Consider the following 21,540-nt stretch of genomic DNA (forward strand, 5'->3'; position numbering starts at 1 on the left):
GGAGCCGGGCCGCTGATTGGCGGGCCCGGGGTGGGGAGCCAATGGGAAAGTGATGAGGTGCGGTGTTGGCAAGCAGATTGCGGGCGGGCGGGCGGGGGTCCGGGGGAGTGCGAGAGCCGCCGCGGCGGCTGGCAGCCAGTGGCGAGGCAGGACAGCCCCTGGCGTCGGCAGGGGGCGGTGCCAGGCGCTTGGCGCGGAGGGAGTAGGGCAGGCGCTGTGGGAGGGAGCGCCAGAGCGAGGCAGCGCCAGAGCGAGGCTGAGAGCGGAGCCGGTCGCGTGAGGCGCGGCGGCTCCGCTTCAGGTGTGACGGGCAGCGGCGGCCGGGCTGAGAGCGAAGGGGCAAGCGCGAGCCCCCGACCTGTGCGAACGCGGTCACCATGGACCGCCCGGATGAGGGGCCCCCGGCCAAGGCCCGCCGCCTCAGTAGCTCCGAGCCCCCTCTGGACGAGCTGCCGCCGCCGCCGCCGCCGCCTCCGCCGCCTCTCCTGCGCCTTCCCCTGCCTCCACCTCAGCAGCGCCCGAGGCTCCGGGAGGAAACCGAGGCGGCACAGGTGCTGGCTGACATGAGGGGGGTGGGACTGGGCCCCGCTCTGCCCCCGCCGCCGCCCTATGTCATTCTGGAGGAGGGGGGTATCCGCGCGTACTTCACCCTGGGGGCTGGGGGTCCCGGCTGGGAGCCCGCGATCGAGTCAGGATACGGGGGGGCGCCGCCTCCCACGGAGAGCCTGGAAACTCTCTCTCCCTCGGAGGTTTCGGGGGGAAGCCTGGAGATTGACTTCCAGGTGACGGAGCCCAGCAGCTTTGCAGGAGAGAAGGCCCTAGAAACCTGTGGCGCAGGGGGGCGGGGGTACCAGAGGTTAGCCGGTCTGAGAGGGAGGGAAGAGACCGTCATCATCGTGGAAGACGACGACGAAGATGAAAAGGAAAGTGTGAGGAAGAGGAGGAGGAGGAGGAGGAGGAAGCCCAGGAAGGTGAAGAAGGAAAGCAGAGAGAAGAACGCCGAGAAGATAGAGTGCATCCTGCAGGCGCTGGAAAACATTCAGCTGGACCTGGAGGCGGTGAATATCAAGGCGGGCAAGGCCTTCCTCCGTCTCAAGCGCAAGTTCATCCAGATGCGAAGACCCTTCTTGGAGCGCAGAGATCTCATCATCCAGCATATCCCGGGCTTCTGGGTCAAAGCAGTATCCTTGTCATCTATACTCATGGGCCAGGAGCCCATGACAGAAATGGGGGGCGGTGGGGGAGGGACAGGGTGGGTGAAAGGGTGTGGGGGCGGGCCCCCATTGGAAGAATGACGAGGTCTGGTGGAGGAGGGATGGAAGGAGTGTGGCAAAACATCAGAGAAGCTGGATTGGAGATGGTAAAGGGGGGAGGGGGACACACAACATAAAAACTGGACCACAGATGGGGAAGTGGGGGAGAGGAGGGGCATAACATAAAAAATGGATCACAGACGGTGAAAGGGGGAGGATAGTAGAGGGGCACACAACAGAAAAATTGGACTAGAGATGGTGAAAGGAGGAGAGGAGGGGCACACAGAAGATAAACTGACTCAGAGACAGTGAGGAGGGAGGGTGAGGAAAGGCACACAGCAGAGAAATGGCCCAGAAAGGGTGCCTAAGTCACACGTGGTTGTGCAAGCCTAGCTCCTCTGCTTAGAGACTAGGGAGACCCCAATGCCTTGGTGGCAGGGGAGCTAGAAAGGGGCTGGAGCCCTTGAAGGATCAGGAGGAGTACCTGGGAATGGAGATCAAAGAGTTAAATGAAGGAAATGGAAGAATTAAAAAAATCCCATTCACTATTGGTGATAAGCTTATCTCTGGGGGACATGCATACATGCATCACGTTAGGAACATATGGGTTTAACATCCTCAGAATTACATGGATACAGAGGGGAGGGTATAGCTCAGTGGTAGAGTGCATGCTTAGCATGCACGAGGTCCTGGGTTCAATCCCCAGTACCTCCATTAAAAAGTAAAATAAATAAATAAATAAATAAATAAATAAGAATTACATGGATACAGGCCCTTGGCACTCTCATAGAAAGTATCACATGATCACAGGACCTCAGCACCCAGGCACAGTATTATGTGGCCATAGGTTCTCAGAACATAGCATCACCTGGACACAGATTCAGACATACAACATCATGTTGACACAGACCCATAACACCCAAATATATAACATCATATGACCACAGGCCCTCAGTAACCAGATATCACATTGTTTGGACACAAGCCTTCAGCCTCCAGACACACAATGTCTTGTGAACACAAGACCTCAGCACCCAGAGACACAACATCATCACATGGACATAGACTCTCAGCACCCAAACACACGGCAAATGTGAACCATGGCAAGGCCACCTAATCCAGAGGTTTGACATTCTATATAAACATAGGCTCTCAGCACATAGACATTATTGTGGTAGTAAAAGTATGGGCCATGTCCCATGACCCACTTGCTTCACACACATCACATGAACACGGAAGGAATTCTCCTGCCCCAGCCTCTCTTTTGTTCTGCCCTGCCTGGCCCTTTCTGGCCTTCCTTCCCTCCTTCTCATTGAACAGTCACTCCTTGACCTAAACTGCTCCCTCCATCAGTTCCTCAACCACCCCAAAATTTCAATCTTGATCAACCAACGTGATGAAGACATTTTCCGCTACTTGACCAATCTGCAGGTCAGGCCAAAGAGATATCTTTTCTACTAGGACCAGGCAAGGAGTCTGGTCCTTGGAGGTGAGGGGGGGTTGGGTGGGAGGGGTCTCGGTGTGGTGGGGATTCCACCATTACCCCCACCCTGAGCAGGTACAGGATCTCAGACATATCTCCATGGGCTACAAAATGAAGCTGTACTTCCAGACAAACCCTTACTTCACAAATATGGTAATTGTCAAGGAGTTCCAGCGCAACCGCTCGGGTAAGAGGCTGTCCCAGGGCAAATTCATGCCCCACCACCACCACTATCTATCCTTGTCTGGTGCCCTCTCCATAGCTTCCTTTTCCCCCAGGCCGGCTAGTGTCTCACTCCACCCCAATTCGCTGGCACCGGGGCCAGGAACCCCAGGCCCACAGGCACAGGAACCAGGACGCCAGCCACAGCTTCTTCAGCTGGTTCTCAAACCATAGCCTCCCAGAGGCCGACAGGATTGCTGAGGTGAGGCTCCTCCTGGCATTTCCAGGGGAGGCCTTGCTAGGTTTGCTCCTGGGTGCCTGGGGGATCAGGAGTAGGCTCTAGGGCTTGTACTCATATTCATATCTCTGTTCTCCCTTCCCCTGTTTATTTCAACAGATTATCAAGAATGACCTGTGGGTTAACCCTGTGCGTTACTACATGATGGGAGAAGGGGGCTACAGGGCAAGCAGAAAGAAGCAAGAAAAGGAAGAAAGGTGATGGGGGTGGGTGGCTGAGAGGTGGTTTGTTAGGGATGGGGTAAAGACTAGGCTAGTGTCACACAGGATTTGTAGAGCCAAGAGGGACCTTTGAGATAATCCAGTCCAGTATGTTTTACAAGTGGGGAATGATGCCCAGAAATGGGGTGTGATTGGCCTGAGATTATGCAGTCAGGGGCAGAAATGGGATTTTCCTTACCTAGCCTTGTCCCTGAGAACCCTTGTAGCCTACTGCCTCCCCAGTTAGTTACCACCTTTCAGTATCTGCCCTGTGTACACCACGTCCCACCCACCCTATACTCAACCCCAGGCTTCCCTACAGTAAAAACATGGATGAATGTGAGGTGGTGATCGTGGAAGACTCCGATGACTATCACATCATGGAAGACATCATTGGCGACACCTCAGACAGTGATGGTATCACCGACAATGAGACCATTCATGACATCAAGATCTCTGACTTCATGGAGACCACTGACTGCTTCGAGACCACTGACAACGAGATAACTGACATCAGTGAGAGCCTCTGTGACAGTGAGTGCCCTGACCACAATGAGAGCCTTGACAATGAGACCACCGACAACAATGAGAGCCCTGATGACAATGAAACCACTGATAACAATGAGAGCGCTGATGACAATGAGACCACTGACAACAATGAGAGTACTGATGACAACCATGAGAGTCCTGATGACAATGAGAACCCCGATGACAACAGTGAGAACCCTGAAGACAACACCGATGACAATGAAGAGAACCCTGAAGACAACGAAGAGAACATTGATGACAATGAGGAGAACGCTGATGGTGACGAGAATCCCAACGGCGATGATGAGAATCCCAAAGGGGGCAACCACAGCAGCAACAGCAACAACCAGGACAGCAGCGACAGTGATAATGAAGGGGACAATGAGGGCAGTGATATTGAAGACAACGATGGCAACGAAGGTGACAATGAAGGTAGTGATGATGACGGCAACGAAGGTGACAATGAAGGCAGTGATGATGATGACAGAGACATTGAGTACTACGAAAATGACATTGAAGACTTTGGCAGGGATCACCGTAACAGCACCAACCGGGATGACTATGAAGACGAGGTAGAGAACATCTCCGAATCAGAATCATCAGTGGAGGAAGAAGAAGAGGAGGGCAGTGAGGAAGGTGAGCTAGACCCACCTATTGTCTTACCTCTTTTCTCTCCTCTTAGAGAAAAGCTGCCCAGGGTAAAGAGTGTCAGGGCATGAATACAATCTGCTCTTGTGGAGAAAAGGAAAAATAATTATGTGTAAGTTTTTAAACGAAGCAAGGCCAGAGAACATTTAACTTGCAAATGTAACAAAACCAAAGAAACAAATCTCAGTTCTTGGTGATGGGTGGATAGGCTGTAACAGAGCAAAAGACAAATGAAGCAGAGAGAAGAGATAGAAGATAGTGGGTGGAAAACAAGACAGGTTCACACAGAGAGAGACGGGGAAAGTGGCAAATATGTTGCGATTCAGCACACTCTGTACCCAGCCCTGGCCTTCTGGGAACTCCCAGTCTTGTTTGAGGAGCTAGGGGTGAAGTGTGCTCGGTGAGCCCAGAGGAGGGAGGAGCTAATTCTGTCTCCAGAATCAGGAAGAGGAGAACTAGAGAAAGAAAATGACATTTGAATTGGAGGCTGCCTTCATGTTCAGGAGAATTATGGGCCATTCTTAGTGGAAAGGATTGCATGGGAAAGGACCTGAAAGGGTGAAAATGCACTGTATGTTGGGCAGGGTTTCCCAAATTTTCTTCTGATGATCCTTTACCAGTTCCAAAAGCTGCTCACAAAAAGGATGTTAGGGAAATACTGCATACAATAATATCCTCATGTAGAATCACATGTACATTGGCACCTTAAAGGCTCTGATAAGTCCTGCTCTAAGAAATCTATGTAAACATTGTGGAAGCCAGCATTTCCCAAACATCTTGATCACAGAAGCCATTTTTCCCTGCCCACCAAAGAATGCATTTTTGGGAAATGCTAAGGAAGGGTTGCACGTGAGGGGTAGAGGGAGAAGGTAGTATTTAAGGTGACTGCTGGTTTTGGTTCTGGCCTGGATGACTAGCCAAAGGAGGCTACATTTCCTGGGATGAGAAAGGGTGTGGTGGTGGGATTGATGGGCTGCAGGGCGGAACATGGAGTTGGAAGGGCTTGTTGGACACAAGGTACAGATGGCCCAGAGGCAGGTGGTTGGTGATATGTCTGGGAAGTCGAACTTGTAAATAAAGGGGATAATAAGCCAGAGCAAAATCCTAGCTCTGGATTCTGGGGTCAGTTAGCATTAATGAAATACTTACTATGTGCCAGGCACTATTCTAAGTGATTTTCTTGCTTTAACTCATTTAATCCTCGCAGCAACTCTTATGAGGTCGTTACTATTATTCTCCTTTTATAGATGAGGAAACTGAGGCTCTGAGAGTGTAGAGTTAGGAAGAGAACCAGGTCGTGGAACGTTCTAAGAAGGAGGGTATTGTCAGCAGTGTCCAGTGCTGCTTGAAAGGTCAAGTAAAATGGGGACTGGGATGTGTCCATTGGATTGGGAACTGAATAGATCATCTGTGACCCTGGGAAGAGTAGTTTTAAAGAATTGGTGTGGGCAGATCCAGACCACAGTAGGGAAGGGGTGGGAATGAGCAGGGAGTGAGGTAATAGAGTCAAACCTTGGCTAGGAAGGGGATGGCAGTGGGAGGGCAAGGGATATGTTTGAGCCTGGCTGCAGGCAGGCAGAGGAAGAAGAAGCAACCCCCTGGGGGCTTTGGCCATAGGATCCCTGGCAAACTTCTATTGAGGGCCCCAAGGAAGGAGGAATTGAATGAGTGAGTAGACTCAAACTAGACATATTTTTCAGATAGGGAAACTAAGGGAATTGCCAGCCTCATCCCCTCCTACCAGTGGCATCTCTTCTTTCAGAGAAGGGGAGTCAGAGTTATCTGCTCAACTCTTGGGTCGGAGTGGGGGTGGGGAATTGGGCTGAAGAAGACAGACTGAGGCCTATTTGGATCAGACTGGGGAGAAGGAGTGAGGGAGCTGTCTCTGGATGAATAAAAGGTTTATTCAGTTGAGGTCGGAGCTCAGGAAGAGAAACAAATTGCACACAGGGCGAGAAAAAGCTACTTTTAGGACAGAGGCAGCCGACCCTGCCTTACACACATACCCACACCCACCCACACACACACACCCTACACCTGCTTGTTCCAAGGTGGTCTCAGGTCCCTGTTAAGAGTGACATCTACTTGCCCACCTAACCACCCTTCTCCATTTTCCCCTCTTTGCTTCTCTCCGCTTCTCTTCTCTGTGCAGGCAGCGATCAAGAAGGTGAGTACAGCGAGGACGAGGAAGGAATCGAGGAGGAGGAAGAAGGAATAGAAGACTCAGAAGGAGGGGAAGACTCAGAAGATTCGGACATGGAGGAGGTGCTTCAGGTCCAAAACCCTTGGGCCAACCTGGGGAAGAGGGGCAAAACAGGATAAATGTCTTACCCTTCCGGAGGCTGCCCCTCTCTATCCCGCTCCCCCTGCCCCATTTGCCCTCCCTATCAGCTAGGGCCGAGCGGCCCCACATTGCACTTCTGGGGGGTGACTGACTTCGTACACGGGTTTAAAGTTTATTTTTATGGTTTAGTAATTGCAGAGTTCTTATTTTGGGGGGGGAGGGAAAGGGGGATTCCTCCTTCCCTTTGGCCCTCCTCCCCTGCAGGCTTCTGTGTGCTGCTAAACGTATTTATTGTGATGCCTTGGTCAGGGCCCCTCTATCCCCCTCCTCGTGCTGTGTGGAGTGGACACCCGTGATCCCAAAGCGGGGAGGGCCGCTGTGGCCTTGTGGGGGCTCTGCTGCCACCTTGTTCTCCAAGTCTCTCTCCCTCCATCCTTGGACTTTCTCCCGCTGTGCCCGCTAGCCCGCCTCGGTGTCTATGCAAGGCCGCTTTGCCATTGCGGTATTCCTGTCCCCCTCCCCCAGAAGTCCCGCCTTGTTCCCTGTGAACCCTGGTAATCCTAATAAAATTCTGAGCAAATTCAAAATGCTGCTTCGAGTCCTTTGTCTGGCCCAGTGCGCGGTCCCCAGCAGCCAGTCTCCGTTCCCAAAGGCCCCTAAGTAGCCACCCCATCTATGCAGTGGCCTGCAAGATCGTAGTTGCTGGGGGTTGGGGTGGCTGGCTGAGGGCGGGGGTGCCTGGCTGGGGGCGAGCTGCGCGGGCCGCAGAGGTGTTGCGTCAGGCCAATGCGGACCATCCTGGCCAATGGCAGGGCGAGGCTGGGGAAGCCCCTCCCTCTCCCGGCGGCCGCAGTAGACCTAGGCAGGTAGCAAATAGCTTCCCACGCCATCCCCTCTCGCGCACGCGCACAGACTCTCTGCGCCCTAGAACATCCATTAATTCGGTGATTCATCTTTTTATTTATCGTGCGTCAAACCTTTCCTCGGGCCTAGTGTGAACTGGGCGTGGGGGTGCCAGAGGAATCCATTTTTCTTGTTCGCATGTAGTAAAATAAAAATGATATCGGTCGGGACTTCACAACCCAATAATGCAGGAGTGCTCTTTCGTCTTAGGAAGAGGGTGCAGGATTACTGGAACTGGGCATGGGAAAGAAGGCAAGACAGCCCGGGCCAAGTAGTTTTCACGAGTAGTTTGCACAGAGATAAGGGAAAAGCAAAGGAAAATTACTCTGAAGCTGTATGACGGGGGTGGTCAGGAGCTGAGGGTCTGAAAGCCAGGCTTTACCTGGGAGATCTTGGAAAGGCTGAGTTGCTTTAAATTTTGGATACAGTAATTTTATTTCCACGGATATCAGAAAAACCTCCCAGATTCTCTCGGAATCATAACGATAACATACAGATACCCGGGTCTGTCTTCTGCAGTATATCTCCCGAACTTTCCATCCAACGCCCTTATTTTGCTGGAAGGCTTCAGATACGGTCAGATTTGCGTTTTAGAGAATGCCCTCTGCTGGCTGCCAGGAGAATGGATTGCAGGGAGGGAGAGCCATGAGGAAGTTGACGCTATACCTAAAGTGAGAGTGGAGTGATGGGGGCGGATATGGGAGGTTTTTTGAAATAATTTTTTTTCTTTTAGAAGTTTTAGGTTTACAGAATTATTGAGAAGATGATACAGGAGGTCCCATATACCCCACTGCCAGTTTCCCCTATTGTTAACATCTTACATTACTGTGGTACATCTGTCATAGTTAATGAACAAATATCAATACATTATTATTAACTGAAGTCCATATTTTGTTCAGATTTCCTTCGTTTTTACCTAATGTCCTTTTTTCTGTTCCAGGATGCCATCCAGAACACATTATATTTAGTCATCACGTCTCCATAGATGACTCTTGGCTTTGACAGTTTCTTGGACTTCCCTTGTTTTTGCTGACGTAGAGTCATCAACATTTGAGGAATACTGGTCAGGTATTTTCCAGAATTTCCCTCAATTGAGATTTGTCTGATATTTTCCTCATGATTAGACTGAGGTTATGGGTTTGGGAAAGGAAGACCACAGAAATAAAGTACCATTCTCTTTAAATAATATCAAGAGTACACGCTATCAATATGCCTTATCACTATTGGTGTTAACTTGATCACCTGGCTGAGGTAGTATATGTCAGGTTTCTCCACTATAAAATTACTCCATCACCACCACCCCACCCCTCCATGCATACCGTACTTTTTAGGAAGCCACTAAGTGTAGCCCATGCTTAGGGAGTGGGGAGTTATGCTCCAACTCCTTGAGGAGGAAGTATCTACATAAATTAATTGGGATTCTCCAGCACAAGAAATGTGTCTATTCTATGAGTGCTTTTAAGATGCTGGAATCAACAGGCTTTAGGTATGGGAAAAGAGGGGTTGAGAGAAGTCTGGGATGACTGACTGCCAGGTTGTTGTGGGACCTTCTCTGTGGAATGGTTGAAATACCAGATCTTGGACATACTCCACATCCTGATAAATGTTTTGGGGAGAGCATGGAAGCTTGGATGCCTCTGGTTCTGACCTGGGACCACACTATCAGAAGTGGGTAGGGGAGACTGGCCCAGAAAGGGGAACATCTTGCCCCAGGGCCAGAGCTGAGCATACAGGATGCTGAGTCAAGGCATCTCGTGCAGAGGGAAGGGATACCTATGGGCAGGATCTGGAGCCAGTCCCAATGAGCATGTGGTGAAGTGGAGGGGAGAGGAGAGCCAGCAGGGGCAAAGGGCCTGGAATAGGCCAGAAAGAGGTTAGCCTGGCAAGAGGATCCCAGGCAGTCTGAGAGCTAGGTAGCCTTCCCTCAGTCTGCTCTGGCTCACGACATGACTCCCTCACCCTCCCTAGAGGGTCTCAGTTTTCTCTATCTGCAGACTTAGGCTAATCATTGCTGGGGGATCAGCCCAGGAGAAGCAATCCACCTCATCCCAAGATGGAATCTAGCCTTGAAGCAGACCTCTGAAGCCTGGCCTTAATCATGCTCTGTCCCTCAAATCAAATCCCTAGCCCCTCATCCTGGCATTTGAGGCTCCTCTTCACCTACCCTGTCAGAGAGAGCCTCTGACTTCAGGGACACTGTTAGAAGCCAGTTATGGGATTCTAATATAGTTGGGTAGAGTGCTCATGTCTTGAACTGAGGCATGGTAGGAGACAATGTTCTTTGCCTAGGGTGGCATCTTGTTCCCTGTGTCCTAACTCCTCAGTGTGTGGTGTGGATTCAGGTCCTGCCCAGTCTGGTCTTCCAAAAGGGAAGACTGTTCTAGAATGTCCTTAAGGTCACTATCCAACTCCAAATTATAGTCTTTGCTGAAGACCAGTGAAGTCAGGCCCATTTGCTGGGACTCCAAACAGAAACCAGGAGGAGGATGAGGAGTCATGAACCCAATGCGCCCCAGGGCCTGTTCCTATGCTGAAGCTACTTGTCTTTGTGTCCTTCACACTCACCCCACTCTCCTGCAGTAGAGGGCCCTGCTCCTGAGGATGAGGTTCATAGGATCTCCTGGGGCCAGACCTCTAAATTGCCACCCACTTCTGTGAACAAAAGCAGATCGGCAGGGACAAAACTAGATTCTGGAGACTAGACTCCTCCTTCTTTGGTGACCAAAAAGGCCAGCACTGGCTCCCTCAGTTGGGGCTGTGGAGGATGGTTAGGGAGGCATCCTATTTTTCATTCAGTAAACATTTATTGAGCACCTGCTGTGTGCCTGATAGAAACTTGGTGATAGGGATAAAACAAGGAAACATGTTAGAACAAGTCTTTGTCCTCTTAGAGCCCAGGGTTGAAGACAAGTGTTCTCAACATGCTTTGGTGCCATGGACCTGTTCGGTGATCTGGTGGAGCCTATGGACCTTTTCTCAGGAAACAGTATCTTTAAATGCATGAAATAAAATATTAGAGCTACAAACTATTGACTGTATTGAAATATAGTTCTAAAATATGGAAAGGCAAATATGTGTCATAGTAATATATGTGCTTCTTGTTAATTCATTAAATCACAAGATCTAATGGAGGGTCCAATGATGATCATGATTTTAAGATAGAGATGAGATTACATGATATTTCAAGAAATGTACAACATGTGGTATGAAAATCTCTGTGATTTCTACTAGTGATAGAGTCACAGGTGTTACTACTACTATTGTTAGGTACACTTTTTACTGAAAAGATGCTCAATTTCAATTAGAGGAGAGTGAAAACAATGATGTAATTTTTTCCCCATCCAGATACATGGACCCCTTCAAGCCCTGTCCCTGTATTGGATTGGAAGTCTGTAAACCTAAATTAAGAACCTCTAGTAATAGGGAGGTCCTTCCTGCCTCTCCTTCCTTCTTACACAGCTTTCGTTTGGAGGACAGAAGCCTGGGTTTTGTGCTGAGTCTTATTGCTGTGTGACCTCAAGCCAATTAGTTTGACTCTCTGGGCCATAGTTCCCTCAGACTGAAATAATGACAAAGACAAGAATCAGGCAGTGGGGAGAGAGGAGAGACCATATTTATTCTCCAAGCAATTATTTTATGTTCTATCATTGATTACACCGAGTGAGTGGCATTGTCAGGAAAGATTGTTTTAAGTCATCTTCCTATCTCACAGATGGTTAAACTGAGGCTCTGAGCGAGGATGTCACTTGACCAATGTCTTAATCAGTAAGGAGCAGGAGCTGGTGGGTGACTGGCCAGACCCCTATAACCACCTTATCCTCCAGGGATAAAATTACGAGCTAGGCTCACTTTGAGCGAGAGAAACTTGGCTCAGAAATCCCTGCAGGTGGGGGTAAGCTATGGGAAACTGGGGGCAGAGTCGTGTCTCTTAGCGGAGCGGTGGCTTGCGGAAAATGAGACGTCAAGAAGCGGCGGTCTCCAACTGTCAAGTGAGTCGCGCCAGGCCTCACTTTGGGCTTCGCGCTTGCGTGCTCCTAACTAATCTCCCAAAGCCCTGTCGAATGGACTGGCAAACAGCGATGACGAGTCGACCTCCTGGCCAATCCTAGTAAAGGGTGGGCTTGGCTCATAAGCCAATCAAGACCACCAAAGGGGCGGGTTTTCTTCGGCCTGGATCCGGGCTTGGAGGGTAAAAATAAAGTGTTTCCCTCTGCAGCCAATCCCAGGGAAGGCAGGAGGGCGCTTCTCCAGTGAGAGCCTGGAGCCGTCCGTAGCGGTGGCGGCCTGCGACCCCACTCGCGCTCCGGCAGACGGGAGGGACGCGTCCAGTGCATTTCGCGACATCCAGCTGTCAGCGCTTGGAATCTGCTTGCGCGCGGCAGCGGCGGCGCCGACGGCCGAAGGTGCCCGGTGAGGCGCTGTAAAGACCGGGGTGGGGGGCGCGGGGGGAAAGACGCCGGGCCGGAGCGCGTGAGGGGTGGGACCTGGGCGAGTTTTTACCTGGGCGGCCTCTCAACCCTAGGTCAGCGGGTTGCGGAGGATCGTGCGGGTAGCAAAGGGAGGGCGAGTGCTCCAGGGGCCCCAGAAGACAACCAGGTGAGTACCTTGCGGAGCTCGGCGCCCATGCCCGCTCTACGCGCACCGCCCCCCCCCCCCCCGTCTCTTGGGAAACGGTGCTGTGCAGGTCTGCAGCTCACGTAATCGTCTGCTTGCGTGCCTGTTAAGTCTCCATCTCTCCCTCCCTCCCTCCCTCTCTCCCCCCGCCACCCTTTCCTCTGTCTCTATCTCCATCTTTCTGTCTATTTGTCTCTGTTTTCCTGTCTGGCTCCCTCTGTGAGACACAGTAGACAGCCCAGACCTAGAAGGGTGAATCCTGACCCTACCACTTAAAACGAGCCGTGAGACCTTGAGTCTCACCCAGCTGGGCCTCAGTTTCTTCATCTGTCAATTGGGAATCTAATCTCCACCTGAGACAATACGTCTGCATCACTTTGCCCAGCACCTGGCCCCTAGAAAACTTTAAGTAAATAATGACTGTCATGATTGAAAAGAATATAATCTCTCTTGGCCTTTGGTTTTATTTTCTCCCTGTCTGTCTCTGATCCTCTGCCCCTACCCCGATTGATTCTGCTTTGTGAATGTTTCTGTCTTTCTCTGTTATTGTTTTTCCTCTTTCTGTCTGTCTCTTTCCCATCCCTAAACAGGTTAGAGGTTCATTGTTTATAGCAATGAGCTTGGCTTGAGAGTACTTCTGAGCTTAGCCTGGGGCTCTGGACTGTTCTGTGGGTAAAAAAATAAATGGAGCCTGGCCTTAGGCTCCTTCTGGCTTCTTTGAGGAGAGAACCCTCTTTGTTCCCCACCCTACTGTGATGAACAGGTAAGACCCCCTCAGGGTGGGGAACAACTTAGCTGCAAAAGTGGATCAGGCCCTTATCCTGTAACATGTTAGTCACACATTAGGAAGACCAGCGGTCTCCTAGTTACATTCCAATACAGCCCAGGTTGCCCTCTCTTCTGTCCCTATCCTGAAAACCTTTGACCAGGCCTCTGGAACTCACCTTCAGTCATCAGCAAAATCCCCTTTATTCTCACCCCGGTTTCTGAATAGTCCTGTTATTTTCTTGCCATACCTTAGTGGTTCTCATACCTTTTGGACGCAGCACCCCATTTTCATAATGTATATTTGAAGCACCCCCTTCACTGTTCTGCAATGAAGTGTTTAGATAATAGAACCTGTCTACACACATAATTTCCCCCAAGCCAATATAGTGTCCTAATTGAATATAAGGGAGAAATGAAAGAAGAATAATTTATAATAAAACAAGATGTATTTCAGTAGGTAAAGGCTGGGGTATAATTCCACCATAAGACATAGTGAAATGGTCTTGCACATAATAATACTTGTACCTGGGAGTGTGACAGCTCCACTGTGACTCAGAAACCATGGATAGGGTGATGCAGTTTTCCTAGCTAATAAACAATTCTTCGTAAAGTTCCAAACAAAACAAAGTGCAGTTTTCCCTCGATTTATAAGGTTGTTGAATTTCTAGAAAGGTCATTATATATTAAACTTCTTTCTGACCTTATCTCCTACCTCTCTCCCCGCTCGCTCCCTCTATTCCACCCATCCTGGCCTCCTCTAGGCTACTTGAACATATTAGGCACACATCCACCTCAGGGCTTGGTACTGGGCTATCCCTTGTACCTGGAATGCTTTCCCCACAAATATCCACAAGGCTCGTGCCCTCACTTCCTTCAGGTATCTACTCAGATGTCACTTTCTCAGTGAGGCCTACCCTGACCATCCTATTTAAAATCGCACCTATCCCCTAGCACACGCCCTGCTCCACTTTTCCCATAGTGCTCCTCACCTCTTACATAATATATAATTACATCCTTATTATTTTTATTGTTTATTGTCTGAGTCTCCCACTCAGTTGTAAGCTCTAGAAGAGCAGAGATTTTTGGCTTTTTCATGCCCTGATGTAGCCCTATTACCTAAACCAGTGCTTGTACATAGTAGGCTCGCTCCATAAGTGTTTGTTGAATGAATGAATGAGCGAATGAATACGTTTTCCACCTGCATGATGGTCTGGTGGAGCATTCTAAAGTTGTATGGGATGCAGTACAATTCTTTGCAGTGTGCAGCTGTCCTGTGCACTGCAGGATGCTGAGCAACCATGGTCCATGCCCACTAAATGTCACTAGTAATCTCGAATTATTGTGACAATAAAAAATGCCCCCAAACACTGCCTTGACTGTCCATCCCCCTACACTGAGAACCACTGCTTGAATAGAAATCTGACTTTCCCCTGAGCACTCTGCTCCCCCAGCAGCCTCCTTACACCCCTCTTACCAGGTGGCCAGGACACAGAGGTAGGTGTCCTCACTCTACTAAATGTCCTTCCCAGACATTTTCTCTCCCTCCTCCTTAAACACTCTTTGGTTTTTTTTACAATTAAATTAAAAAAATAATTTCAGGCTTTTAACAAAGTTATAAAAATAGTACAAAGAATTCCCATATAGCCTTCGCTCAGATTCCCCAAATGTTATACAACTACATACAGTTCAATGATCAAAAGTAGGAAATTAAGAAAAAGTAGGAAATTAACATTAGTACAGTACTCTTAATGAAAATACAGAACCTATTGGAGTTTCATCAGTTTTTCCACTAATAAGATTTTTCTCTTCCAGGATCTAATTCAGGATCCCACATTGCATTTAGTTGTCATATCTCTTTCAGCTCTTCCAGTCTGGGACAGTTCTTTAGTTTTTCTTTGTCTTTCATGACTTTGATACTTTCGAAGAGTCTTGGCCAGCTGTTTTCTAGAATTTGGGTTTGTCTGATGTTTCCTTCCGATTGTAGTTAAGTTACATAATTTTGGCCAGAATACCATGGGAGAGATGTGTCTTCAGTGCTTTGTATTAGGAGGCACATGATGTCAGTATCCCAATACTGGTTTTGTTCACTTTGACTGTTTGTTTAAGGTGGTGTCTCCCGGTTTCTCCGTTACAGTTACTCGTTTTTTCTTTGTAATTCATAAGTGATTTGTGGAGAGATACAGTAAGATTATGTAAATTTCAGCCACCTTGTTTTAAATCTCAAAATCATCAGACTAAATATACCGTCACCTACCTGGCCCCCGTCATGCCTCATTACTAGAATTTATCTACTAGCTCACTGTCACTCTCTGTAACACTAATCCAGTCCTACTTCTTGGTGACTTAAATATCCTCAGAGATGCCCTTCCAATATTCTTGTCTCTCAGTTCTGTGGTCTGCTCTTCTGCAGGGTGCTTGCCTTTCAACCCCACCCACCCCGATAGTCTTCCCCTTCTTACCCTTCTTACCAGTACCTGTGATTGTTTCACCTCCATAATCTCAGTTTCAGGCATCCTGCTATCCAAGCAGTACCTGTCCTTCTAGTTCCCTCCCTCTAGCACCTCAATTCCAACAGTCCTTCAACGCCACTGGACTGAACGTTTTCACTACCCTTTACTTCCTCCATGTTCCCATGTCCTTCCTTTACTCAGCTTAGATTCCGCAGTCCATCCTAATAATCATTCCCTTGCACACATCCTTACTTCCCTTGCCCCCTGTCCCTTCAGCATACTTATCAGGCAAGACCACAGCCCTGCTTAAATCCAACTCTGCCAGCTCCACAGTCCTTCCCTAGGCCACTCACTGTCTTACCCTCCCAGGTGATAATTTCATACCTTCTCTCACCTCAAATCCCCAACACCTCCTCTCCCATCCTAGACTCAGGCTGCCTACTTGACTGAAAATTTTAAAACAGCAGAAGAAAACCTCCACAGATTCCTGCTACCACATCCAACCACCAGACAGCATCTGTACTCACTCTGCCCTCTTTTCTGTTATTATGGATAAACTGTCCCCACTGTCATCAAAATCCTGCCCTTCCACTTTGACACTATATCCCATCCTCACTTACCTACTTGAGTACATTCCTCCAGCAATTTTTATTCTCTCTCCTGCCTCAGTTTCCCCGTCCACAAGATCATTCCCATTAGCACACAGACATTCTGTTATTGCTTCCATCTTTTTGTTACAGCTTTCTTGAGATATATGTCACATACCATAAAATTCACCCTTTTTTTTTAATGTTTTTTTCTCCCTTGACAGAGGCACTGGGGATTGAACCCAGGCCCTTGTGCATGCCAAGCACATGCTCTGCCACTGAGCTATACCCCTCGCCTTTTTTTTTTACATGGAGGTACTGGGGGTTGAGCCCAGGACCCTGTGCATGCCAAGCATGCACTCTACCACTCTGAGCTATACCTCCCCCATAAATTCACCTTTTTCCCCTCCTTATGTGTGTGCGTGTGTGTGCATATATATGTGTGTGTATATATATATATATATATATATATATATATATGTATATATATATATATATTATTGAAGTATAGTCAGTTTACAATGTTGTATCAATTTCTGGTGTACAGCATAATGCTTCAGTCAATAAAGTCACCCTTTTAAAGGGTACTAGTCAGTGGTCTTTAGTATGTTCACAGACTTGTGCAACCATCACCACAATGAATTTTAGAACATTTTTAACCCTCCCCTCAAAAGAAGCTTCATACCCGTTAGCAGTTATTCCCCATGACCCCCAGCCCTAGGCAATCAGCTAATCCACTTTCTGTCTCTATTGATTTGTCTTATTTAGACATCTCATATAAATGGGATTATACAATATATTGACTTTCATGAGTGGCTTTTTCACTTAGCATAATGGTTGAGGTTCATCCGTGTTGTTGCATGTAGCATTCCCTTTTATTGCCAAATGATATTCTATTGTATGGATATACTACATTTTGTTTATTCACTTGCCAGTTGATAGATAATTTCAGTTTTCTCATGTTTGGCTATGACAAATAATGTTGCTCTGAACATTTGTGTACAAGTTTTTGTTGTGGATGTGTGTGTTTTTTTTCTCTTGGGTGGATACCTAGGAGTGGGATTGCTCAGTCATATGGCAACTCTATGTTTAACTTTTTGAGGAACTACCAAACTGCAAAAGTGGCAGCACTGATTTACATTCTCAGCAATGTATGAGGGTTCCAGTTTCTCCATGTCCTCATCTACCCTTTTTATTGTCTGTCTTTTTTATTACAGACATCCTAATGAGTACGAAGTGGTATCTCATTGTGGGTTTTATTTGCATTTCCCTAAAAACTAATGATGTTGAACATCTTTTCATGTGTTTATTGGCTGTTTGTATTTTTTTTCAGAGAAATGTCTGTTCAAATCCTTAGCCCTTTTAAAATTAATTGTCTTTTTCTTGTTGAGTTGTAAGAATTCTTTATATATTTTAAATACAAGCCTCTTGTCAGATACATGAATTGCAAATTTTTCTCCCATCCTGTAGGTTGTTTTTTCACTTTCTTGATGGTGTCCTTTGATGCACAAAAGTTTTTAATTTTGATGAAGTTCAATTGATCTGTTTCTCTTGTAACTTGAACTTTTTGTGTCGTATCCAAGAATCCATTCCATAATCCAAAGTCACAAACATTTTTCCCTTTGTTTTCTTCCAGGAATTGTATGATTTTAGCTCTTAAATTTAGGTTGAGGCTCCATTTTGAGTAATTTTTGTACATGGTATGAGGTAGGGGTCCAAATGTCATTCTTCCTTGTGGATATCTCGTTGTCCCAACACCTTTTGTTGAAGAGTATTCCTTCTCTCATTGAATTGTCTTGACGACCTAGTGAAAAGTAAGTTGACTGTAAATCATAAATGTAAAGATTAATTTTTGGACTCTCAATTCTATTCCATTGATCTATATGTTTGTCACTGTGCCAGACCACACTGTCTTGATTACATTAGCTGTGTAGTAAATTTTGAAATCAGGAAATGTGAGTCCTCCAACTTTGTTCTTCTTTTTCAAGATTGCTTTGGCTATTCTAAGTCCTTTGCATTTCCATATGAATTTTAGGCTCATCTTGTCAACTTCTGCAGAAAATCAGCTGAAATTTTTCTAAGGGATTGTGTTGAATCTATGTATCCATTTGGGAAGTATTGCCATTTAACAATATTAAGCCATGTGATCCATGGACATGAGAAGTTTTTCCATTTAGACCTTATTTGATTTTTTTCAGAAGTGTTTTATAGTTTTCAGCATACAAGTCTTGCACTTCTTTTGTTAAATTTATTCCCAAGTATTTTATTCTTTTTGCTGCTATTATAGATGGGACTGTTTTCTTAATTTCACTTGCTGACTGTCAATGCTAGTGCATAGAAATACAACTGATTTCTGTTCATTGAACTCCTATCCTGTCACATTGCTGAACTTGTTTTTTAGTTCAAATAGTTTTTAGTGGATCCCTTAGGATTTGCTATATATAAGATCATGTCATCTACAAATAGAGATAGTTTTACTTTTGTTTTTCAACCTGGATGCCTTTTATTTGTTTTTCTTGACCAGTTGCTCTGGCTAGACCTACAATGTTGACTGAAAGCAAGAAGAGCAGACATCCTTGTCTTTTTCCTGATCTTAGGGGGAAAGTATTGAGTTTTTCTCCATTAAGTGTGGTGTTAGCTGTGGGTTTTAGATAGATAGCCTTTATCAAATTAAGGAAGTTTACTTCTCCTAGTTCTCTGAGTGTTTTTGTCATGAATGAGTGTTGGATTTTGTCAAATGCTTTGTCTGCATCTACTGAGATGATCATGTAGAGTTTATATTTGTTCTATTAATATGGTATATTACACTGATTAATTTTCATAAACCTTGCATTCCTGAAATAAATCCTAATTGGTCATGTTATATAATACTTTTTATATGTTGCTGGACTTGGTTTGCTAGTATTTTGTTGAGGATTTTTACATCGATATTCATAAGGGTCTGTAGTTTTCTTGTGATATCTCTGTCTGAGTTTGGTATCAGGGTAATACTGGCTGCATAAAATGAATGGGGAAATGTTTCCTCTAGTTTTTGGAAAGGCTTTGTGAGAGATTGGTATTTTCTTTGTGTATGTCTTATGTCTTTACTGTCCCTTAGTTCTTCAGTTCCTCTCTTTTTACGTATCAAGTTGATGCTTTCTACTATAATTCTTTAATTTCCTTGTTAATTATATATTTTTGAGTTAAGTTCTTAGTGGTTGCCCTGGGGATGACAACTAACATCTTAACTTGAAACAATCTACTTTGGATTAATTCTAACTTAATTTCAATAGTATATAAAAACTTTGATCTAGTATGCCTCTGTTCCCTCTCCCCCCCTTCATAATATTATTATCATACAAATTACCTCTTTATACATTATAAGCCTGCCAACACAGTTTTATTATTATTGCTTTATGTAGTTGTCTTTTAAGACAGATAGGAGAATAAACAAACAAAAATACTTTCATAATACGTATATAGTTACCTTCAAGTTACCATTTAGTGTTCTTTAATTTCAGCTTAAAATTAGGGTCTTGTAGGATAGGTCTAATAACAACAGATTTTTTCAGTTTTTATTTATTTTAACTTCTCTTTCATGTCTGAAGGACAATTTAGCTAGATGAAGAATTCTCCATCTTTTACTTTCAACATTTTGGGAGATGTCATCACATTGTCTTCTGGCCTCTGTGGTTTCTGATAATAAATCAGCTGTTAGTCTTCCTTATATGCAATAAATCATTTTTCTCTTGCTGCAGTCAAGATATTGTCTTTGGCTTTCATCAGTTTCACTATGTGTCTGGGTGTGGATCTCTTCAAGTTTACTCTACTTGAGCTTCTTGAATGTATAGATTAATGGTTTTCATCAAATTTGTGATGTTTTGGTCCCTTTCTCATCCTCTTGTTCTTCTGAGACTCCTGTTATGTATGTGTTGCTATACTTGATGGCGTCCCGCAGGGCTGTAGGCTTTTTTTTTTTTTCACTCCTTTTTTCTTTCTGCTTTTTAGAATGGATAATCTCTATTTGACCTATCATTAAATTTACCCTTTCACTCTTCTGCCAGCTCAGATGTATTGTTGAGCCCCTCTAAGTGAATTTTTCATTTCAGTTATTATAACTTTCAACTCTAGATTTTCTTTTTTTTTTATTTGTATCTTTTGCTATTTATTTATTTATTTTTACTTATTGAAGTATAGTCAGTTATAATGTGTCAATTTCTGGTGTACAACACAATGTCCCAGTCATGCTTACATATACATATATTTGTTTTCATATTCTTTTTCATTAAAGTTATTACAAGATATTGAATATAGTTCCCTGTGCTATACAGAAGAAATTTGTTTTTTTATCTATTTTTGTATATAGTGGTTAACATTTGCAAATCTCAAACTCCCAGATTTATCCCTTCCCACCCCCTTTCCCCAGGAACCATAAGATAGTTTACTATGTCTGAGAGTCTGTTTCTGTTTTGTAGATAAGTTCATTTAGATTTTCTATTTGATTTTTCTTTAAATGATTTCTAGCTCTTTATTGATATTCTCTATTTGGCAAGACATTGTTCTCATAACTTTCCTTTAATTCTTTAGATGTGGTTTCCTTTAGTTCTTTGAAAATATTTATAATAGCTAATTTAAAGCCTTTATCTTTTAAGTCTCAAACGTTGGCCCTTTCAGAGAAATGGTCTTTCGGCTGATTTTTTCCCCTGTATATGTAGCATACTTTACTGTTACTTTCTATGTTTCATAACTTTCTGTCAAAAATTGGACATTTTAGATACTCTTAACAACTCTAGTATCAAACTCTTCCACTCTCAAGGTTTGTTGTTCTGGTTGTGTGTGTGTGTGTGTGTGTGTGTGTGTGTGTGTTGTGTGGTTGTTGTTACTGTTATTTTTCTTGTCATTTATTTGTTTAGTAACTTTTCTTGACTAATTCTGTCGATTCTATATTCCCTGCATTATGTGGCCTCTGAGTTCTCTGCTAGCTTTCTTTCAAAAAAAGAAAAGATCTTGTTTTTATTTTAAGCCTGGATTTCTAAGGGTCACACTTGGTAAGTATAATTTGGTGGTCAGCCAGTGATTGGTCAGATTGCCTTAAATTCCTTGTCTTCCACCCTCTGCCAAGAGGATCTGTGTGAGAAGGCATGCCTTTAGACTTCAGCCCAGTTTGCAAGGCAGCCTTAGCTTTCCCTTTTGGCTTGCACAGGGCCTCACAGTCAGCCAGGAATAGTGACCTGGGCCCTCTCCTTTTCCAGCTCTTTCTTGGGCACGCATATAACCCTGTGCACAGCCCTTTAGGTTCCCAGGGATATATCAGAGCTTTTCAAGGTTCCCTATAGTTGTCTCATTCTCCAGGATTTCCTTTTAATTTCCCAGCCAAACCATC

At 45.7% G+C, this 21,540-nt stretch overlaps 1 protein-coding gene, 1 long non-coding RNA gene and 1 other non-coding gene across 5 annotated transcripts in view; 2 read left to right on the forward strand and 1 right to left on the reverse strand.

The window, feature by feature from the left end:
- Positions 1-205: 205 nt before the first annotated feature.
- Positions 206-7,447, forward strand: TSPYL2 (TSPY like 2). Of its 3 annotated transcripts, XR_004186654.2 has the most exons (8): positions 206-1,181; positions 2,607-2,684; positions 2,812-2,923; positions 3,015-3,160; positions 3,296-3,393; positions 3,707-4,560; positions 5,820-5,924; positions 6,725-6,857. XR_004186654.2 is itself a non-coding variant. In XM_072956303.1 (7 exons), exons 1-7 carry the CDS (start codon positions 378-380, stop codon positions 6,892-6,894), a joined length of 2,262 nt encoding a protein of 753 aa, XP_072812404.1. In that variant the 5' UTR covers positions 210-377; the 3' UTR covers positions 6,895-7,447. The 3 variants fall into 3 exon arrangements, 2 of the variants coding, with proteins under 2 accessions (XP_072812404.1, XP_015106664.2); XM_072956303.1 differs by lacking the exon at positions 5,820-5,924 and having other exon boundaries at positions 210-1,181; positions 6,725-7,447; XM_015251178.3 differs by lacking the exon at positions 5,820-5,924 and having other exon boundaries at positions 210-1,181; positions 3,719-4,560; positions 6,725-7,447.
- Positions 7,448-11,986: 4,539 nt separating this feature from the next.
- LOC116277172 (uncharacterized) overlaps positions 11,987-21,540 on the forward strand; it is a 29,631-nt gene continuing 20,077 nt past the window's right edge. Inside the window, exons 1-2 of the long non-coding RNA XR_012067521.1 lie at positions 11,987-12,169; positions 12,282-12,355. This is a non-coding gene — a long non-coding RNA (uncharacterized lncRNA). The remainder of the gene's footprint in view (positions 12,170-12,281; positions 12,356-21,540) is intronic.
- On the reverse strand, positions 16,400-16,471 carry TRNAA-GGC (transfer RNA alanine (anticodon GGC)). Its single transcript has one exon. It is a non-coding gene; the product is annotated as a tRNA-Ala (tRNA).

Source organism: Vicugna pacos, chromosome X (assembly GCF_048564905.1).
Source record: "Vicugna pacos chromosome X, VicPac4, whole genome shotgun sequence".
NCBI classification, from domain to species: domain Eukaryota; kingdom Metazoa; phylum Chordata; class Mammalia; order Artiodactyla; family Camelidae; genus Vicugna; species Vicugna pacos.